The following is a 22,743-nucleotide window of genomic DNA, read 5'->3' as shown; positions in this document are numbered from 1 at the left end:
AGGAACCAAACCTACATTTTAATCCACAAACTTACAAGAATTTTCTTATAATAAGAGGTATAGTTGTTGAGGTGATTGACGGTTTTGGACATCATTGACCTCCTGACCAAACATGCACCTGAAGCTTTTGACAGTTGTGTGGCAAAGCCACGGTTTGTCTTGCTATAAGCTGTTCTATCCGCCCCACAGCAGTGGGTTCTTTCACATTGGTGTTGATGACTCTTGACTTGACTAAGCAATATTTTGTACGGTTGTCTTGCATAGATGCAATACACAATGTATATATTAATAAGTTGCTTTTGATTCACATTTAAGTTGATTCGCTGATTCCATGCACTGACAACCCCAAAGATTTGGAGTTGATTCCACGTGCCAGGATGATTCACCCCCATGCACACACACGACAAACATAATGAATTTAGCATCAGAGAGTTTCATTTGGTGAGACAGCTGGCGTATATTTACTTTGCCTTTACTTGGAATTTAGCTGATCAGAATTGAACAGAATTTGAAATTAGATAGCTGCAGAAACATTAAAATGTACAGACTACCTTCATCATGCTTATCTGGGTGGTTTCATTTGGTTGATATAAGCACTTGATATTCTCATGCATGGCACAGGGGGATAGCATGCGCCTGCCACCTCACAGCTCCTGGGTTCTGCAAGCCTGATCTCGGGTTAGTGCCTGTGAGGAGTTTCTCAAATTTCTCCCCATCTAATCAATCATCAAAACGACTGTTTGTTGTAGTCATAGTTTATATTAATATTAATTCTAATATGTGACTGTTTCTATAGTAACAGCCAATTCACGGGGATTTGTATGGCACAGAGTATGAAAAAATGATTAAAACATGTATATTCTTCTAGATGTTTATTTAACATTTATTTAATATTTAACATTTATGGAAGGGGTCAGAACTTTTCTCACGAAGGAATATCCTCAGGACAGGGAAGTTTACATGTTTCACTTTTTCTCCTTCACAAAGCTGTATATTTTTTTTTGTCTTATTAACTTAGAGAGAGAGAGAAAAATGAGGCTGGTGTTGAAAAGAATGTTTATAGCTGATATGACGTGACGACGTTGACAAATTGCTGCGGTAGAAGTAAATGAAAACACTCAGGGAGGTGCTGATATCGGAAAATAATCAACTACAGTGTTGTGACTCTGCTTCACTGTAACAGCACCACACAGTCTTTTATGACTTACTTAATTTGTGCTTTATTACATTAACTTGTAAACATCATCTTAAGGTTTTCTTTGTATTTATCGCTTTGCGTCAATAAACGTGTCAGATTTTTTAAAGAGCGCAGTTGTTCATATTTTAGTGAAGATGTATTGATGTGACAGAGATTCTGTGAGCCTGCTATTGATTATCTCTGGGTTCTGGGATAATTATGCCACCTCCGTTTGATCCCCCCCCCCACAATGCTTTGTGTTTGCATGGCCACCTCAGGGCTCAGAGCAATCCTCAGTGCTTGAGAAGGACCTGATGCAGTGTTTCCGAAGATGTGTGATGTAAATATGGAGACACGGCGGTTGTTCTCCAGCTGCGGCTTTATCCCAAGGTCATGAAGAAAGAGATCGAATCCAGTCATAATCCCGTCTCAGCGAGCGTTCCTGGAAACACGACATCTTTTGTGTCAGAATATAAGGCTCATCGAGCGTGAGGAGGGCTTTCAGTGCCGTTTCCATCAGTGTTGTTCATATCGATCGTGATGAGGTTGAAATTAAGATGCGCTGGGGATTTGAAATAGTTGAGATTGCTGTAAACTGGTGTGCTGAGGTGATGAGACAGGTCACTGCAGGGTGAAACTTCTCGACACGTCACCAAGTCCTTTTAATTAATTAATTTTTTTTTTTTATTCCAGGTTTCCCTGATTTTCCAGGGAGTGTTCAGTGATGGAGGTGCTACAGTGCGATGGCTGTGATTTCCGTGCAGAGTCCTGTGATGAGCTCAAGGCTCACATTCAGGACGTCCACACCGTTTTCCTGCAGCCTACAGATGTTGGGAATGAATCACCTCAAAGGTCAAGATCCGATTCCTTAAATTCCTTCAGCCACACAGAGGAGGATGACGAGGATATCGGCAATAATGAATGTGAATTTCCACACAAGGAAACAGGTACAGCTCCACCCCACACACCTGAGGGTTGGTTGTTTGTTTGTTTGTTTGTTTGTTTATTTATTTATTTATTTATTTATTTATTTATTTATTTATTTATTTATTTAATACCTGATGTGTCAAATGTGTGCAAAGCACAAATCCTAAAGAATCCTCATTTTTCTCTTAATCATTCAAAATTCCACAAGCATGGAGAAGCCTTTCTGCTTCCTCTACCTGCTCTATCAGTTTTCTCTACCATTTTTAATCTCAAACTTTTCTACTGTCTACACCTACTCCAATTTCTCCACCTTATGAACATTCTATACTTTCTCCACCCACTTTACTTTTCCTCTTGCTCCAATTTCTCCATGTCTTTCTATTTCTCCAACGAATCTCAAAACTTCTTCTCCCAAATCTTCTGTCTTGTCCAATTTTTCCACTTTTCCCAATGTCTGTCTTTACTCTCTGTACCTCCTCTACTGTCTTCACTTTCTTTACTTACTCCAACTCTATGCCATTTCTACATTCTCTGCTTTCTTCCACTTTCTCTACTTTCTTGAAATCCGTCCATTTTCTCTACTCGCTTTACTTTACTTTACATTTTCCACTTTCTCTACCTTCTCTACTCGCTTCACTTTCTGTACTTTCTCCCTCTCTATTTTTTATTGTTTTTGGCCTGTGTATCTGACTATAAATCCTCTCTCTTCTTTTCTTTGTCTGGCGAAAAAAAAAAAAAATTAGTTATTGATTAGTGTGAAGTTTAATTTTGGTGTCTGAAATTAGTAGCCAGCAGAAACGGACACGGATACAGTGGCGTGTGTCAATGTGTAAATAAAATCAAATTAAAAAGTGATGTTCTCAGAAGCATCGCTGGCTATTGGCTCAGTTCCATTCGCCTGGCTCTGGTGTAACAGGAACATTGGAACTCATGCTGCTTAAAGTTGCTGCAGTAAACAGAGCCAGCGTGAGAGTGATGTGTTAGATTTTAGGTGATAATGAGCCGTTAACTTAAATTCTGTAATGTAAACAGTAATCATTTTGCTAAACATTACATTTCCTGTTTTGATCAGAACACAGGTCTCTAAAACTGCATGATGTCACTCCAGCAGGATGTCTGTCCCACACCTTCGTTCTATTTTTTTCATATAGCAACTCCAGTCTTGTCACGTTTTTGAATGTGCATGTAAATGCGAGCAATGTTCATATAAATGCTCACTTCTGAGGTTGTGGAAATTTACATATAAGCGACTCACTGACGTATACCTGATGATCAGATTCAAATCATATAACTGGCAATTTAATGCACAGATCAAATAAGACTAGATGCTCCAATCGGACGAATCTAATGGCGCCCTGTAAATGGGGGAAGAGGCACACTGCAATGACTGAGCTGCGTTACTGGAAAATTTAGCATGCACCACACTTACAGGCACTCATTCATATTTAGTCTTCATTTTGTCCTTTTCAGCTCTTGAGCCTTTCTTTTTAGTAAACATCTGTGCCGTAAACACGCTTGGTCCTTTATGACTGATTACCATTTATCAACATAGTGTGAAAAAAATCTGTGCAAACCGAAACTTTTATCAAACTGCCAAATATTTTTTGCTCTGTTTGACCCACATAAACAGCTGTCAGGGTTATTGTAATGCAGTTATGCCATTGACATTATTGTGTGTTAAACCATGTCCACCTCCCTATGAATCTCAAATGAATTCCCTCCATTTTCTGTGTTCTATCTTTGGCCCTGATCACACTGCTGTTTTTATCTATACAGACACTGCACACAACTATCTAGCTGAAGTCTGCTTCCATGCTACTGCTTCTCAGAATTAATGAATCACCCTGGACATCTTTCCAATGTTAGTCTTATATTAGTCAGGCTCATATGTGCATCACCTTGTGAATCACGTCAGTCTGCATGTCGATGAAATGAAAATGCTTTATGTTAGAATCTGTGTATTCATTGCATTACATTGGAAGGAAATCTAGGTATCTGGGTGCCGTGGTTAATAAAGTATTACAACTTACGTTGTGAAGGTCAACGACCTTTTAGGTCCCTCTTTTGGTCAGGATCAGAAGCTTTTACAGGAAAGTGGCTATGTAAATGATGGCACATGGCAATCAAAATCAGTTCATAAGACAGGCTTTCTTGCATAATAAAGAAGTAAATATATGCTCTGTCCCAATTCTGTCATTTGTTGTGTCTTCTAAAAGTGCTGATATCTATCATGCATGCTTTTATTTCTACAGATTTGCTTACAATCAATTATTATTTTAGATTATGAGAGAACAACATTTAAACATAACATTTTGCTGGTTTAGGATAGAAAGTATGTGTATGCAGTGTTAACACACAGCCCGAGGGTTAACACAGCATACATGGAAACAGTCCTTGCTTTTAATCACTTTGTGGTTAATGTTTGTTGTAATCTTATTCTTGCTTATGATACTATTAAGCAACGTAGTACATTGTAAAATAGATCCTATTTGTTATAATAAGTCCTTATATAGATTCCAGATGAAAGGACTCTGGCTTTTCTGCTTTGAGTGCATATGCAAATAAACAGTGTGCAGAAAAAATAAACGCAGTTTTTCCCTATGTTTATGTTTCAGGCCTCAACTCCGTCACCACAGATTCGGGGCCCTTCCCCGGTTCAAACCAAACGATTTACAATCCCTCAGCCGACAAGACGACAAACCCGTTTTTTCAGTGCAAATTTTGTGTGCGCTACTTCAGATCAAAATCCCTCCTCAACGAACATGTTAAGAAGGTCCATGGCATTGAAGGAGGCGCTTATTCAAATGATCATTCAAATTCACTCGACACATCCAAGTCAGGCTTCAATGTTACAGCGCACCATAGTGTAGAAAAGCTGTACTCCTGTCAGTATTGTACGTATAAATCTCCTCGCCGAGCAAGACTCCTGAAGCATCAGAGTATGCACCACAAAGATAATTTTCTGGCCCATTCAGATTCTCCTGTCGAAGCAGAAGCTGAAACAGAGGTTCTGGACATGGACTCCGACGCCATGTCTTCAGAAGAACAGTGCGAGGAATCGCAGGATCTTACTGAACGTAACGTTTTGGAATCCATGATCAAAGCTCGGTCCAGAGGTGGATTCAGCTGTGAATGGTGTGGCTTCCAGACCTTGCAAAGACAGCAGTTATGTGATCACATGATGAAGAAGCATCGGAACATGGTTAAGATTATGATATCACTGGAAAAGCCCAAAGCAGATGGAAGTGCAGGATCTTCCAAATCAAATTCTCCTTCATCACCAAGAAGCACTCCAACGTCCAACTTGATGTCGGCTGATCTAAGTGGAAATGAAGGCTCCGCAGCATCTGTGAAAGGCAGTGCCTCAGTGAAGTCCCTGTCAGGGCTGTCACGTTTTCAGTATTCCCACATTGCAGGAAAGATTCCCAACAGTACAGGATCTTCCATACTGTCAGAGAGGTCGACTTTTGCCATGTCCGACATGTCGCAATCAAGGGTAGATCTGGATACCAGCGTGCTGAACGATTCACAGAGCAGCTCTGATGATGAACTCTGTGACGTTGATGATCCTGCTTACAACGACTCGTTGTGCACTGAGGATTCTGCTAAGCTGCTTCTGTCAGAGGAGGAAAATAAACTGCTGGAGACAGAAGGCATTCCAGTTGGAAGACATTTGGATAGGTTCCAGTGCCCTTTCTGCTCTTTTCGAGCTAAACAGCATAGCAGCATCGTTCACCATATAGAAAACATACATTTAGCAAGCCAAACCACCTTGTACAAGTGTAACGAGTGTACATTTCTTTGTACAAGTTCAGTAAAACTTGCCACGCACAAGCAATGTCACAGTGGATCCACTTCTGAATGGGACATCATGGACCTAACCAATGAAAGCCAAGATGGCCAAATTGAAGACTCTGTCAATGGAGGAAATGGCAGCTCTACCATGAATGGCCAGAAATCCATTGATGTAGAAGAGGAAAATTCTCATCACTGTTCCCTCTGTAATTTTTCCACAATGACACTGAAAGGTTTACGTGTCCACCAGCAACATAAGCACTCGTACTGTGATGGGATGCAACCCACAGGTCAAGAAGATTCATTAAATGAGCAGCAGGACTCTGAATCGGAATCATATGGCACATCAAACTTTGTGCAAAAAACTCAAACATCAATCCTTGGATTTTCTTCCAGAAAGCACCTTATTGGAAAGACAGCCAGAAAGTCCATAAATGACTTACCTCTGGATCTGTCCCCTGTGAAGAAACGGACAAGAATTGATGAAATTGCAAATAACCTTCAAAGTAAAATTAGTCAGAGTCAGCAGCAAGAGGATGTTATCAATCTCGATGATATGGAGGATGAGGATGAAGAAAATGAAAATCATGTTGATGAGACCAGAGAGAATGAGAACTCTGAGATTCAAAGCCGACGCTTCACCTACAATACGCAGCATTTGTACATCAGGAAACCTGGTTTTGTTCAAACGGGGCATGGTGTCGGCAAAAGGAAGCGTAGCTTGCAGTCCAAGTTAACATCAAGGAACATTCCTATCCAAGTCACCGTCTCTGATGATGAGGACAGTTTTGGTGCAGAGTCTAAAGATATCCAGGATCAATGCAGTCAAGACAGCAGAGAGACGTTTCAAGACGGCACCGATTACCCAGAGGAAACTGGTAACCTTTTCTACTGTAAACACTGTGAGTACCAAAACAAGTCTGCTCGCAGTGTTAGCACCCATTACCAGCGTATGCATCCCTATATTAAGTTTAGCTTTAAATACATTCTTGATCCAGAGGATCAGAGTGCTGTCTTCCGTTGCCTAGAGTGTTTCATAGAGTACAACAATTTCAGTGACTTACACCAGCATTACATGGATCACCATCCAGAAGCTAGCAATGTTCTCAACTTTAACCAGCCAGATTTGGTGTACACATGTCGCTTCTGCTCATACACCAGCCCAAATGTGAGAAGCCTGATGCCTCATTACCAAAGAATGCACCCCTCAGTGAAAATCAACAACGCCATGATCTTCTCAAGCTATGTGGTCGATCAGCCTCAGAAAGGAACTACAGAGTCACAGACACTGAGAGAAATCTTGAATTCGGGGCCCAAGAGCTTCACCAGCTCTGCCTCAAGGTCGTCTTCTAGCCCTGCCCTTAAAAACTCGATCAAAACATCAGAAACAAAAATGGACTCTGAAGCTTTTAGAGAAATCGTCGATGGTAACGTTGTGGTGTACGATTGTGACATGTGCTCATTTGCGAGCCCTAACATGCACTCTGTACTGGTTCACTATCAGAAAAAGCATCCTGAACAGAAGGCATCATACTTTCGCATACAGAAGACCATGCGGGTCATCTCAGTCGATCGAGCGCAATCATCAGCCAACTCCACATTTACCCTGTCAAGTACTCCGAAACCGTCAAATGTTATGCCCTTGACTCTGGATGACGAGCTTTACTACTGCAAACACTGTGTTTACAACAACCGATCTGTGGTGGGCGTTCTAGTTCATTACCAAAAGCGCCATCCAGAAATCAAGGTGACCGCTAAATACATAAAGCATGCACCTCCTACTCTTGGGTTGATGAAGCTCATGGATGAGTTGCAGATTGCACCTCCGAAACAGTTTCTGAAACAGTTAAGCACCAATGCAACTGATGGATCCAATCATTTGCATCCAAAAGGAACTGCAGACAAGGGGGAGGGTGAGATGTTGTTTTTCTGCCAGCACTGCGACTACGGGAACCGCACTGTGAAAGGAGTGTTAATCCATTACCAGAAGAAGCACAGAGATGTCAAGGCAAATGCAGATTTGGTTAGGAGACATACTGCTGTGGTTCGCAGTCAAAGGGAAAGGGCTCAGATGATACAAACAGGAAGTTCCACATCCACTGCAACCTCAGCCACTGATGCGGAGAAATCCAAAGCACTTAGATCTTTGAAGTGTAGACACTGTGCCTACACATCTCCTTATGTGTATGCCTTGAAGAAGCATCTTAAGAAGGATCACCCCACTGTGAAGGCCACAGCCATGACCATCTTGCGCTGGGCTTATCAAGATGGGATCTTGGAGGCTGGTTATCACTGTGAATGGTGTATTTATTCCCATGCTGAGCCCAGTGGGCTGCTCATGCATTACCAAAGACGACACCCAGAGCACAGTGTGGATTATGCTTATATGGCCAGCAAATTATGGGCCGGTCCTGATACGTCCATTTCCAAGCAGTTGGGCAACTCTGAGATAAAGCATTACCAATGCAGAGATTGTGCCTTTGAGGCCTGTTCTGTTTGGGACATCACCAATCACTACCAAGCTGTTCATCCGTGGGCTGTCAAAGATGACGAGTCTGTTCTCATTGAGATCATTAAAGGAAACCAAACATCGGATAAGCTTATGTCTCCATTGGGAAAAGGAAACGTCTCAACTTCCAGCCCATTCAACAGTCACCAGTCTGATGAAGGCACAGTGGACATCATCAGGTCGGCACCTGAACATCATCCCCACCTTTCCTTCTCCACCAGCTCCTCTATATCGAACAATCCCTACCAGTGCACTGTGTGCCTATCTGAGTACAATAGCCTTCATGGACTTCTGACTCACTATGGCAAGAAACACCCAGGCATGAAAGTGAAGGCTGCAGACTTTGCACAGGAAGCAGATATTAATCCTAGTTCGGTTTACAAGTGCAGGCACTGTCCGTATGTAAATTCCCGCATTCATGGGGTTCTTACACATTACCAGAAACGGCATCCGCTGGTCAAAGTAACAGCAGAAGACTTTGCTGATGATGTTGAGGAAGTCAAAGATTTGGCACCAGAAGGAGATGAAAGATCAAAAAACCAGAGGCAGGGTTACGGTGCCTACAGATGCAAGATGTGCCCTTATACTCATGGAACACTTGAGAAACTGAAGATTCATTATGAGAAATATCACAACCAGTCTGTTTCAGAAATATTTACGCCAACACATTTGCAATCCTCAGTTAGAAAAGAGGACACTGTTGCAGAATGCACTGCTAGCAGTATGCCTGAAGCATCTGAGAGATGTGAGTTTGACCTTGCCCTCTCAGAATTTGCAAAGGGAGAGAAACATACCGTGTTCAGATGTCAGCTCTGCAAATACTTCTGCTCAACCAGGAAGGGTATCGCTCGGCACTACCGCATCAAGCACAACAATGTACGAGCTCAGCCCGAAGGCAAGAACAACGTCTTTAAATGTGCCCTCTGCTCCTACACTAACCCCATCCGGAAAGGTCTGGCTGCACACTATCAGAAACGGCATGACATTGATGCTTACTATACACACTGTCTCGCTGCTTCCAAGACCACAGGTGAGAAACCAAGCAAAGTGACCGTACCACTGGCCTCGGAAGAAGATAAGTCAGCAATGAGTGAGGAGCTGAGGCAAGCAGTTGACCGAAGAAAGTGCTCATTGTGCTCTTTCCAGGCATTCAGCAGGAAAAGCATTATCTCCCACTATGTCAAGCGTCACCCGGGGGTTTTTCCAAAAAAGCAGTCCTCTAGCAAACTCGGTCGTTACTTCACTGTGATTTACCCCAAGGATCCAGAGACACCAGCCATTACAGAGGATGTTGAACTGGTGGAAGTAAAATCAGAGAATGATGGCGAACACATGGAAAATGACTTGGAATGGCCACAATTCAAGTGCATGATGTGTTCTAAGCTGACATTTGACACCACAGACCTTCTCGTCTCACATTACAATGATTACCACAGCAACGAGCTCAGGCGGGACTTTGTCACCATACAGAGCCCAGTGGAGGAAGGTGCTGAGCTTTACCAATGTGCTCACTGTGAAATCAAGTTCCTTACTCTTCCTGAACTTAGCATCCACCTCACGAAGCACAATGAGAAGTTTGAGAAAAGGACCACGCACCATGAACAGCGGAAGGAGCTCCAGATCAGGCGGAAATCCGCAGAGACACTGGAGACACAACCGGACAACAAGGTGAGCTGTAATAAGTCTTTATTTATGGTTGTAAATGTTTAAGCTTTATGCTGAATCTGACAAAAAACAATGCCTCATGACTTGTCACTACTTCTACAGATCGATGGCTCAGCTGAAAAAGTTCCTATTGGCTACCGATGCAACTTCTGTGTCGAAATTCACCCGACGCTCAGAGCTATTTGCAACCATCTTAGGAAGCATATCCAGTACGGCGAAGTCAAAGAAGGACGTGTTAAGGTAATAACGAGAGACTATTCATGCTTTATTTTCTCACAACCGAATTTTCTGAAAACTGCATCATGCTGCGATTTTATTCATATAGCCTTCTCTATATGATATGAGATATAAACAATAATGTTGCTGTGGTTAAATTTTGAAGGCTTTAATCATATGATCAAACATAGTTAGCGATTGAAATAGAGGAAATTGCAATGAAATGTTGAGCTCAAATTAAAATGACAAATCAAAATATCATGAAAGCAATTATGAAAATATGAAAATTATGTTTCCGTTGATAGCAGGGAGTGGTGGAAATTTCTGATGGCATCGCCAATGGCAGCATGGAGAATACGGTCACTACAGATGCTATTACCACTGAGACGGGGGACGACCTGTTGCTCACCATGGAAACGGGAATCACAGAGAGGGTTCCGGAACACCGGTGCGATATGTGCGATCGAGTTTTCATGTCCATGCAGGGACTCCGATCTCATGAGCGAAGTCATTCAGCCACAGCCATGATCAACAGAGATGACAAGTACAGTTGCCAGTACTGTCAGTTCCAGTCAGCTTTCAGGCACAAGTACGGAGGGAAATAGCCGATATAACAACCTCTTTATGCTTTTTTCATCATGTCGGGTAAATGTTAGCATGCAATCAACTTCTGTTTCATTTCTTCCCCTTTAGTCTGGACCGCCACATTCAGTCTCATCACGGACATCACAAACCGTTCCGCTGTAAACTCTGTCCCTTTAAATCAGCCTATCTGAGCCGTCTGAAGAGTCACCTGCACAAATCGCATGCAGGTACACGCACACACACCTGCACAAACCCCCAGCAGGTGTACACAGATCACACACAGATTTACGTACACACACACACTCACACAAATCTCACACAGGCACAAATAGACACACATGCACCTGCAAAAATCCTATGCAGGTGTACACACACAGGCCTGCACAAAACACACATACACAATCTGCTCAATTATGTTTGGTTTATTTGTGATGCATTTCTATGTGTTAATTATTATTGTTGGTTGTATTGCGATCTTTGTTGTTGATGTTTGTTTGCTTTAGGTGAGAACACATATAAGTGCATCTCATGTCCATTCTCGACAATGACGATCAGTCAGCTGAAGGATCACTCGCTGCGAGAACACGGACAAACCCTCACACTGCCCCGACTGAGAGCCCGAGCTGCCCTGCGCACCACACACACAATCACAAACAACGACCCCCAACACATATCTCACGATGCCACCACCGACGGTACGTCCCAACGTGCTAAGGTTAAAATGTCACACATTATTTAGACCAATAATGACACGCGTAGGGTGTGTTAATGAGCTGATGAGTGGTGTGACAACACAATAGATCATGTACCTGTTCAGTATGATACTCTACACCCAAGACTAAAATGCTACACAACCTGATAAACGGTCAGTAGATCGGACGGTAAAACATCATTTCAGGAGGCTATCAGACCAGTATTCCACCCTCGCTATCACAGTAGTTCATCCCTGAGGAAACCACTACAATAAAACACACCCAGCTGACATCATTTTCATATAGTCTGTGTAATTTTAATGAATAATTTTATAGTTTTGAATACACACTCTCTCTCTCTGTGTATCCATCCTTTTCTCACATTCTATCTGCCTCTGTCTCTCAGACTCTGTGGCGTATTTGGAGCCACCGGATGTTCAGCAGCAGTTGAGTCATTACCAGTTGGCATCACGAAATCAGGCCCCACCCACCCTCTTGTCAGTTTCCCCTGGCCCCTCCCCAACGTCAGGGGCAGAGACGTTAGGGGCTCTGACCCGCCCTGAGCCCACCCTAACCTGTGAATTTTGTGAGTTCAGCTCGGGCTACATGCAGAGTCTGAGGAGACATTACCGAGACCGCCATGGAGGAAAGAAACTCTTCAAGTGCAAAGACTGTTCCTTCTTCACATGCTACAAGTAACTACTCATCATTATAACCATAATAGTCACTGTGTGTTTGTTTTGGTGTTTGAGTTTGTTGTAGTGTTTATTTTTGGTATTTATTCACTGTTTGTCCCGCAGGTCCACCTTCACCCTGCATGTGGAGGCTGGACACAGTCCTCCGTCTGATGATGGACTAAGAGAACTGCGCTGTCCTTTCTGTCTCTATCACACCAAGGCTAAGAGTCACATGATTGATCATGTCCTCCTTCACCGAGGTATAGATGCCGTACACTATACTATTGTCCACTACACCATAGCACGTGTTAGCTCAGTGGTTAAGATGTTGGCCCACTGATTTAAAGGTGAATTTAAATCCTAGGGCCACCATGGCCCTTGAGCAAGGCCCTTGTTGCTCTGGATAAGGGGTTACCACCTTCCTCTATACCACTACACATCTGTCCACTACAACACTGTCCACCACATCACATTCCATTGCACCATCAACCCCTACATCACATCCTCTAGGCAGAAACCCCAACACCAGAATCCTATACACTATACACTGTCCTGTATACCATAAATTATACTGATCATTTCCTTCTGTCTCCCCACCCAGAAGAGCGGGTGATCCCTCTGGAAGTGTCTCGTTCTAAACTGTCTCGTCACCTAGACGGATTGATCTTCCGCTGCCATAAGTGCACATTCACATGTTCGAGTGGTGACAGTCTGCAGCAGCACATCGACAAACACGATGAGCCCAAACCGTATGAGTGTCGACTGTGTTACTATGACACAAAACACCAGCAGCAGCTTGAGGATCACCTCCGTGACGAACACAAGGTCAGCCTCGGTCCTCTGTTCCAAAAAGTGTACTTCAGACTAAGTATTCTTTGTGAAAATATGTGTTCTTACTTAAAATCCAGCACTTTGGTTTAGGGCTCTTTCCTAAAAACTATAACACAAAGATGCTATTCTAACGACACCGTTTGGTGGACTTTTTTGCTATCAGGTGATCCGTAACTTTGAGCTGATGGGCCGAGTGAATCTGGACCAGCTGGATGTTCTGAAGGAGAAAATAAACAGCGAAGAGGAAGAAGAACTGAGGGAGGAAGAGGAAGAAAAGGAGGAACCGGTGGCCATTGAGGAAGATGAGCAAACCGAGGAATTAGGAAGAGAAGAGGAAGAGATGGAGGAGGAAGTGACGGCCACACAGGAAGAGGGTAAACAGGAAGCAGAGACGGCGGGTAAGCAATAAACTACATCGGTGATAAAAAAAAAAAATTATTAAGTTCTTGTAATAATGTGTGAGAATTATATATTTATTTAACTGTAATAAGAATTCTGCATTTGTTTAACTTTTTATTATATAGGATTGAGGAATTGGAAACAAGCTTTAATAACAATTTATTAAAAAACTATGAATTAAGATTTTATTCCTACTGACTCTCTCTCTCTGGTTTGGGATGGTGTGCTGTTACAGAAATGATGATGCCGTGTTCTCCAAGTGCAGGGAAAAAGTTTCCATGTGAGTTTTGTGGCCGAACTTTTTCTCTTAGTTTGGAATGGGAACGTCATGTTCTCCGCCACGGCATGTGAGTGTCCTACATTCAAATGTCCAAGTGCAATAAAAACAAACTTATTATTATTATATAGTAAGGTGCACAAGTTTTAAGCAGGTGTGGGAAAATGCTGTAAAGTGTTATTTATTTGTCAATTAACAAAATGGAAAGTAAATGAAAATCAGATCGATATTTGATATGACCACCCTTTCAGCATCAATTCGTTCTAAGTACACTTGCACCTAGTTTTTGAAGGAACTCGGCAGGTAGGTTGTTCCAGACATCTTGGAGAACTGAACACAGATCTTCTGTGGATGTAGGCTGCCTGAAATCCTTCTGTGTCTTCATGTAATCCCAGACAGGCTTGATGTTTAGATCTGGGCTCTGTGGAGGCCAAACCATTACTTCCAGGACTCCATGTTCTTCTCTACGCTGAGAATAGTTCTTAAAGACATTGGCTGTACGTTTGGGGTTGTTGTCCTGCTGCAGAATAACTTTGGGGCCAATCAGATACCTCACTGATGGTATTGAATGATGAATAAGTATCTGCCTGCATTTCTCAGCATTGAGGACACCATTAATCCTGAACAGATCTCCAACTCTATTTGCAGAAATGCAGCAGCCCCAAACTTGTAAGGAACCTCTACCATAGTTCACTGTGGCCTGACACTGATTACTGTACAATCTCTCATTCTGCTACAGCCAAATATTTCAGTCCAGAGCTCCTGCTACCATGTTTCTGAACCCCAGTTCCAATGTTTTCGTGCATAGTCGAGTTGCTTAGCTTTGTTTCCACATCGGAGGTATGACCATGAGAACCACTAGATGGCTGTACCTGGGTCCCACTGGTTTCATCCAGTTTTTTGCTGATGGCACTGCTGGACATCGATCGTTCTCAAAGTATGATGTGTCTTTCATCTGCTGCATTAAATTTCTTCAGGCGGCCACTGCGTCTGCTCTCCTCAACATTGCCAGTTCCTTTGTTCTTCTTCAAAATAGCTGGTTCAGCACATCTTGAAACTCCAGTCTGCTTTGAAATCTTTGCCTGGGAGAGACGTTGCTGATGCAGTAGAACTATCTTGTGTCTTGATGCTGTGCTCAGTCTTGCCATGGTGTGTGAACTGTGACATGAAACCATTCTTCCACAACCTCACCATAGTAGAGTTTGTTTGTTTTTCACCCAGTTTTAAGCTCCTACACAGCTGTTTCTGTTTCACTTAATGACAGTGTTTCAGCCTACATATGAAATTCATGATCATTAGCACCTGCTTGGTATAATTGGTTAATCATCCACCTGACACTGATCCTACAAAATCCCTGACTTTGTGCAAATACACAAAGTGTGCAAGATGCTGGTATGAAGCCAAAGGGTAGTCACATTGTATTTTATAAATTAATAAAAATAAACAATTTAAATATATATTTTTGAAAGCAGTTCCTCCTGGTGGTCCAGGGGCAGGATCCTGCGCTCTCGTTGCCACGGCATGGGTTCAATTCCCGGGCAGGGAGCTAACCTAGCCACTGAAGAGTTAACTCTCAGTGCCGGTCCCAAGCCTGGATTAAATGGGAGCGTTGTGACGGGAAGGGCATCCGGCGTAAAACCTGTGCTAAATTGAAATGTGCGGCCCAAATGATCCTCTGTGGCGACCCAAAACAGGGAGTAGCCGAAACAACAACAGCATTTTTTAAGACATTTGTTCACACCTGCCTAAAACCTTTGCACAATACGTATGTATATAACAACTTCACACTTAATTTGAGACTTTTCTATCCTTTTCAGGACTGTTAACAGCAACATGAGAGCTATGAGCCCAGTTGCCTCAGTAACAATAACAGATGAGGGCATCGACCAATCAGTTAACACTACAGAAGTCGAGAGAGCATATCAGTCCAGCCAGTCGGAGAGTCCTGTTCAAAATGAGGACTATTGAGAGACCAAAAATGACATATAGAAATGTACTGTGTTATAATGGTGTACGGTTTGTTGTTGAAAAAAAAAAAAACTAGGCTGCTTCATGGACACTTGATTTAAAAAAGTGAGGAAAAAAAAGCAAAACTGTTCATGGTTTTGAAGCATTGTTAGATTTTAAGTGTTAAACATGGGTTCTATAGGTTGTGTTACATCCTAGCTGTGTGTTAAATCGCTGATCCTTTAAAAAGTGTGACTTGGTCCCATAGGACAGATGCTAATAATATATTGGTAACCAATAGTGACGAATCTGTAAGAACTCTGTTCAGGTTAAATAAACACTTCCTGTAAGGTGTTAAAAATGTCCCCCCCGTTTTACTTTACTTTTGAATCTTAAATATATTTCACAAATATGAGAAAAACACGACAAATAAACCATTCTACTTGAAATGTTTTAAAGGAATAGTCTGTGTTTCAGCACATCCCAACACCATGTGTTCGATTAATATCAGTGGAATTTCATGTGAATTTTATCCCGAAGATATTTCATTGGCTTAAGTGTAGGATTGGACAGTTTTTTGACATTTATATTTGTATTATGGATATATTGGTCTCTATTTTTCTTCCATATACGTAAATATATGGTAAATTATATTTCTTTATTTAAGCTGTTTTTTTGTTTTTAAAAACTTAAATATTGCCCATATTATCCAAAAAAATTGGCTGCTTTTTTAAAAAAAAAAAAAAATACAAATTACATTTAATCTAATCTGTATTTTATTCTATTATAAAAATATATTAAGAAATTGCCGATTCTGTTAAACACCAAAAAAGCATGATATCTTTTGACTTATAAATAATTTCGCACTTTTATCAACATAAAAAAACACCCACAACTGTTGCATCATTTCAGAACACTAAATTTTAGGCAATGTCGATGTTACGGCTCCATTTCTGTGAGCTGCGTATCCTTTCTGCTAGAACCATCCGGATCTCTCTTATTATAAACAGCGATATTTCCGTCCCCGTGAAATATTTCTTCATCTAAAATGGTGGATACTCCTCACTTAAAATAGGGGTTTTAAATAGGAAGCTGTGATGATGCCTGATGAACACCTGACAACACCGATCGTGTGATTTGACCTGAACGCTGACTTACAGATTCAATATTTTTTACATTTTTAGCCTTGTGTTAATCTTTAATCCTGTAGCTGAATTCCTTCAGGAATAGTCGCCATCTTATTTGTATCAGACGTTTGTTGATTTTTATTTTTTATTTAATTTTTTTTTTTTTTTTTTTTTTTTTTTTTTTTTTTTTTAAGTATATGGACAAACACTGGGCCCCAAAGTTTTGTAGCAAATTGCTACTGTAGTTTTATTCTATTTTTAATTCTTAATTTTATTTTATTTTTTCTTATTTTCTTTCAGCTGCTTATAAGGCATGTTTCTGCACTCCGTCGTGTATGAAAACAAAACTTTCCAAAAGAAAAAAAGAAAAAAAAAATGGAATAACTTAAAGCACCTTCCATGCAAACTCCATGGCTCCATTTTGTTTTGTGCATGATTACAGGAAACAAGAACTGATGAAGAGTAGCATTTTGGGTTTAGCTATTTTCTATCGAGCAGCTCGTCCCTTCAAGCAATTACAACAATTAAAAAAAAATAGTTTTCTTTGAATACTTGGTTTTTATGCTTCTCCTTAAAGGAACAATGAATAGATTGTATGCGATGAAAGTTGCTGCTCAAAAACCCTGAAGCCTTATCATTATTATTATCATTATTATTATTATTAATAATTATTATTATTATTATTTATTTTATTTTGCTCCATTTCTTTCCAGACACAATTTGGTGCAGTTACAGTACGATACAGTCGCATCCCAAAACGAAGTCTTTTGGGCAGCGAGAGAAAATTTTTCTCCTGTTCAACAGCAATCCCATAATTCTTGAATATTTCCGAAACAAAATACTGTAATAATCGACTGTATTCGTTTGGAATTCATCACATTTTTGATAACGAAACAAAAATCAGCAGGAGCTGTGACATCACTGATATAAAAACATTAAAAAATTAAACTCCTGCCTTATCCGAATAGTGAGGAAGAAGACTCCAGCTGTATTCTCAGTCATCTCCTTTTTTGTTTCTTTCTTTGTTTCTTTTTTCCTTTCTTTCTTTTTTTTTTTTGGTTGTTGTTAACAGAAGCTTCATGTCAAGTGTTTGGGAATGTGGTGGGGGTTTTTGTGGTGTCGTCCATATTTAACAAAAAAAAAAAAAAACGAAAAAAGAAGTCATTTTGTGTGGTTATAGGAAATACTTTTTCTTTTTCTACCTTTAAAAAAACAACAACAAAAAAAAAAGAAAATAAAAAATAGTTTCTTTCTTTATAAGCCTAAACGTTTGTAAAAGACAGAAACCCGTTAAAATTCTGAACACACTGGATTGTTGTACATATGATTTAGAGTTTTGTTCGTTTGTTTGTTTGTTCGTTTTGTTTTGTTTGGACTTAGTCGGACAGTAGCCCCTCCATCTCGCCTTCTTCCTGTGAAACCCGTGACGTTGACTAGAAGTTTGTTGTTTACACTTTGATTTCTGGATATTCTGTAAATATTGTAATTCATCGGGTTTTTTTTAACTTGTTAATAAAGTTATCAGATAACGAGAAACGTTGCGGGTCTGCATTATTCTCTTCCACGCAAACGTGGGTTTTAACCGAGATTAAAAGTCACTCTCGCAATCCGCAGGATGGGATCGCATTAGGCATGAACTTCAGCATCATGTAGGGGTGAAAAAGTGTAAGAAGAAATGAAGATGGATGGATGGAAATTTACAAAATGTAAAAATTGTATGGAAATGTTGGGAACCCCATGTCAAATGTCTGATTTTTTGTGTATTTTTAAGTCGAGATCATATGAAGCAAACAAGCACGAATCTTATACAGTTTTATTTCTTGAATAGCTTCAAATTTACTTCAAAGAGAAGAGAAGCTATTAAAGGAAAAACTATTTTGGGATGTTTGACCTTCTGTGGCTTTTAATCCTCTTTGGATCAATACCAATGTTTTATCAGTTCATCTATTGGATACAATATTCCAAATAAATACCACAAACATTCAGCTAGTCGATCTTGAGCTATTGTGGACACACAGGCAGAGAGGTACAGTACATGGGCAACATAATACCACCTCATGGTGCAGGTATCCTAGTAACATTTTCCCACCAAATGTTAATGCATAATTAATTACGTTGTATTTGATCAACTTTTTAAAAAAAAAAAAAAAAAAAAAAGGAGTGCTAAAGTTTTGGACACCTCAACAAGTCAGTACTTAGTAACCCAGTTTTGGAAGATGTCACAGGTTGCAAAGGTTTTTTGATAGGCAGCTTTGCTGGTATTTACTGGAATCCTTTATATTCCTTTTATTACCATCTACCCATGCCATTTCTGCTGTGCCACTGACTGCCACAGTAAAGCCACCTCCATGCTTAACAGTTTGCAAGGCATTCATTTCATCAAATCATATGCTTTTTTTCTCCAAACATGCCTTTGGTGATTATTTATTCCTCATCAGTCCACTATTTTTAAAAAATAAAATAAAATTATCTACATGTTGCTCTTCAGACATTGTGATCAGGTCACTGATCTAAGGTCTAAGGTTTTAATTCGTCTTTTTTATTTTTACTTAATTTTTATTACCAACTTTTTGTTCACGAGAGAAGTATTACTTTATTCAAATAAAAGGAACAAAACTAAACAGTTTAATTGTATCCTTCTGATGACTCTTCCATGCAGATCATGGCTGTGGAAGTAACACTGCAGAGTAGAAGATTACACCACTCATGTATCAGCTAAACCTTCCTGCAGGTCATTTGGGGTTTTTGCTTTACCTTTCTGCACACAGGCAGTTATTTCCGAGTTTTCTTATCCTTCGACTTCCAACCTTCTCGTTACCAGGTTTCCCGTAAGGGGCTTCGTCTGCTTTGATTAGCTTAAGTTTCAGATAGCGTAAAGTTAGAAGAGTTTCCTAATGATAACACTATGTAACACGATTTTTGTTCCTGGGTAGTGAATGACATTTTCCAATTACTCTTGATGGAAAATGATAAAAAAAAAATAGCCATTAAGCCCCTTGAAGTTTGGGTTTGGGCTTTTAAGAGAACGAAAACCTCAAAATTAGCCCATTTTACTAAAAAAAACCTGCCTAATTTGCACATTTTACCTGTTTTTTCATAAAATAAGCCACAAGAATTTTTTTTTTATAAATTTATTAGACTTTAACATTAAAAGAAATAAACAATTAAAAGTGAATAGTTTTGTGACAATATTGTAAGTCACTTTCCCCATCATGTTTTAATTGTACACTCCTTGGTAGCGGTATTCAAAGTCCATTATGTCCTGGCGCTCTCCTTGTTCCTCTAAGTACTGTATGTTCCCATGTTCTCCTTGAAGCTTTCCAAGTGTGAATCACGGATATGGACCTTAAGAGATAGTTTTCTGCCTTGTTGTTGCCTAAGAAAACTGCAACAAAGCTCTTCCAAGCTTCTTTCTCCTTCTTCTTCAGCTTCTTGGAAAATTCTTCACTTTCCCACTTTTTTTATTTGTGGACCATCAAAAACACCAGCTTTAACCTTAGCTTCAGACAGCTTAGGAAGAAGTTTTTGAAGATACTTAAAAGCTGCAGATTCCTTGTCAAGAGCTGTGGCAAATTGTTTCATCAGCCCTAGTTTGATGTGCAGTGGTGGAAACAATATTTTCTGAGTATTCACAAGTGGCTCACACTGGACATGGCACTCACCCACAGAATACTTAGTCCTTGGTGGCCAGTGCTTCTGTTTGTAGCATGTTGCAGTATCCCTACTGTCCCAAAGGCAAAGATAGCAAGGGAATTTTGTGAAGCCTCCTTGAAGACCCATCAAGAATGCCACCATTTTAAATTCTCCAATTTCCAAATTTCTTGTTTTTTCCAAGAACTTCCTCAAATTTCTGGATGATGCTAGAAAAATGGGTGGCTATCAGAAACATTCCAGAGAGTTCTACCTCATTTTTAAAGGTAGTTATAGTACACTGTCAAAGTTTCATTGCAATTCAAGAGGTTTTTTGGAAAGTATAATTTAGCTCTTTTTCACGTTTCGAGAAATATGAGAATTTGAGAATCCCGTTGCTATTGCAACTTTCATGGCTAAGACGGGTTTTTTTACTTGGGTTACAAAGAATGGGGAAATAACACTTAGTTCCCAGGAACAAGAAAAAAGTAAAAACGTGTTACATAGTGTATATCTTGACCCAAGTGATGAGTAAATCAAGGCCTAACAAGTTTAATGTAAATAAAATATTTAGTTCTGAGACTTTTGAAGGGTGATTCAAAATTGGACACCTGCTATAATGATGATTTAATTGTTTTGTATTTTTTCAGTAAAAACAAATCTTCTTCTTCTTTCGTTTTTTCCCTTCAGGGGTGGCCACAGCGAATGATCTCTCTCCACCTATCCCTATCTTCTGCATCCTCAACACTTGCACCCACTAGCTTCATATCCCCATTTATTCCATCCATATACCTCCTCTTTGGCCTTCCTCTTTGCCTCCTGCCTGGCAGCTCCATGTCCAACATTCTCCTACCAATATACTCACTCTCCCTCCTCTGAACATGTCCAACCCACCTTAATCTGGTCTCCCTAACTTCGTCCCCCAAACGCCCAACATGAGCCATCCCTCTGATGTACTTGTTCCTAATCCTGTCCAACCGTGCCACTCCCAAAGAGAACCTCAACATCAGTAAAAACAAATATCAAATAAAATATAAATTAACATTATCATTTGCAGATAGAACCCAAGCAATTTGCAAACAAATATACAATTCATAAATAGGGCCCCAGTTATCCTGCCTAATGTGATCGTGATTAGCATTTGGAGGGGTTTGGCATTACAACCGGTGGATCGGCTCCTTGGGGACACAGTGACGTGTTTTGGGGAATTTTTATCTGGGAAACCATTCCGTTCCTGCAGGCCATCACCACCCATCGCCTCTGCATCTGCCACCTTGTTAATCTTACTGCTACACTCAAAAACACACAGTGAAGGGGGACATGATGAGCAGGAACAGGCCAAACTGGACAGTTACACAGTATAAAGTAAAGAAAATGAAATGAATTAAAAACAAAAATTTTAAGTTACTGTTAAGTAGAACTTTTAAATATATTTTTTTTATTTTTTTTGTTTAAATAAAGATTTTTTTCTTTATCTTTTCACTCACATCATAAATCAGGAGCTCTGCTTCTGATCTTCAACTTTTATCTTTACGAACATTTCTTAAATGTGAACTCAAACTGGTTCCTGTTCTTAAGGACAGTATATCTAGGAAAATAATACAAAATATATTTTGGCAATATTCTTGTCTTTTTTATAATTCGTCACTTTCAGAAAGCTTTCTGACAACTCTGTTGGGCTAGACTTTTTTTATTTGTCCAATGTAATGCTTTTGTGCCCCAACCCTAGAGGTGTGTCTTGCTCTACAGTAGCAGCACATTAACAGTAAACATGGTTTGCCAGTGAGTCTTCCTGCATGCTATTTCCTTTTCTACAGGAAAAAAATGGTTGGAGTTTATTTATCAGGAAGAGGGTGGTGTTTGTGTGAGTTGGTGGGTTTGCAACAGAAACTTTTCAGAGGATTGTTTTACTATCCTGGGGTTGTTCAGTGCTGGAATATTGCTACCTCAGACTGATGGAGAAGGTGTTTTCATCTTTATGCGTTATCAGGGCTTTTCTATCAGTAAGAGTAAGTAATATCATTTAATCTAGCATTAAGTGCCTCCTAATGACAATACTGCTGCCTATCTTCACGATCACTGCTGTTGACACTTAACCTTAAATAAACCTTTAATAAATAAACGCAAACTCTACAGCAAACTAAACTCATGAAAAACTAACATTTGTGATTAACCTTAGATTTAATCAAATACAGACAGGAATAGTAACTGTGGCAGAGGAAGGCTATAAAAAGATATCGAAGGGCTTTAAGCTCACAATTTCCATGTCTGAAATGTCATTAAGAAATT

General features: G+C 40.2%; 1 protein-coding gene across 4 annotated transcripts in view; it reads left to right on the top strand.

Moving 5' to 3' along the window:
• Nucleotides 1-18,360, top strand: part of znf462 (zinc finger protein 462) — a 37,713-nt gene extending 19,353 nt beyond the window's left edge. For 3 of the 4 annotated variants that reach the window (XM_058415194.1, XM_058415197.1, XM_058415195.1), the window contains exons 2-13: nucleotides 1,871-2,124; nucleotides 4,720-10,076; nucleotides 10,176-10,313; nucleotides 10,595-10,878; nucleotides 10,983-11,101; nucleotides 11,378-11,569; nucleotides 11,973-12,261; nucleotides 12,367-12,503; nucleotides 12,845-13,068; nucleotides 13,238-13,472; nucleotides 13,709-13,820; nucleotides 15,568-18,360. In XM_058415194.1, coding sequence (XP_058271177.1) covers nucleotides 1,902-2,124; nucleotides 4,720-10,076; nucleotides 10,176-10,313; nucleotides 10,595-10,878; nucleotides 10,983-11,101; nucleotides 11,378-11,569; nucleotides 11,973-12,261; nucleotides 12,367-12,503; nucleotides 12,845-13,068; nucleotides 13,238-13,472; nucleotides 13,709-13,820; nucleotides 15,568-15,718 — 7,461 coding nt within the window. In that variant the 5' untranslated portion in view covers nucleotides 1,871-1,901 and the 3' untranslated portion in view covers nucleotides 15,719-18,360. The remainder of the gene's footprint in view (nucleotides 1-1,870; nucleotides 2,125-4,719; nucleotides 10,077-10,175; nucleotides 10,314-10,594; nucleotides 10,879-10,982; nucleotides 11,102-11,377; nucleotides 11,570-11,972; nucleotides 12,262-12,366; nucleotides 12,504-12,844; nucleotides 13,069-13,237; nucleotides 13,473-13,708; nucleotides 13,821-15,567) is intronic. The other variant, XM_058415198.1, reaches the window with a different exon arrangement.
• Nucleotides 18,361-22,743: the final 4,383 nt, after the last annotated feature.

This window comes from Hemibagrus wyckioides, linkage group LG18, assembly GCF_019097595.1.
Source record: "Hemibagrus wyckioides isolate EC202008001 linkage group LG18, SWU_Hwy_1.0, whole genome shotgun sequence".
Lineage (NCBI taxonomy): Eukaryota > Metazoa > Chordata > Actinopteri > Siluriformes > Bagridae > Hemibagrus > Hemibagrus wyckioides.
The sequence above is the reverse complement of the archived record's forward strand: the minus strand, read 5'-3'. Positions and strand labels throughout refer to the sequence as shown.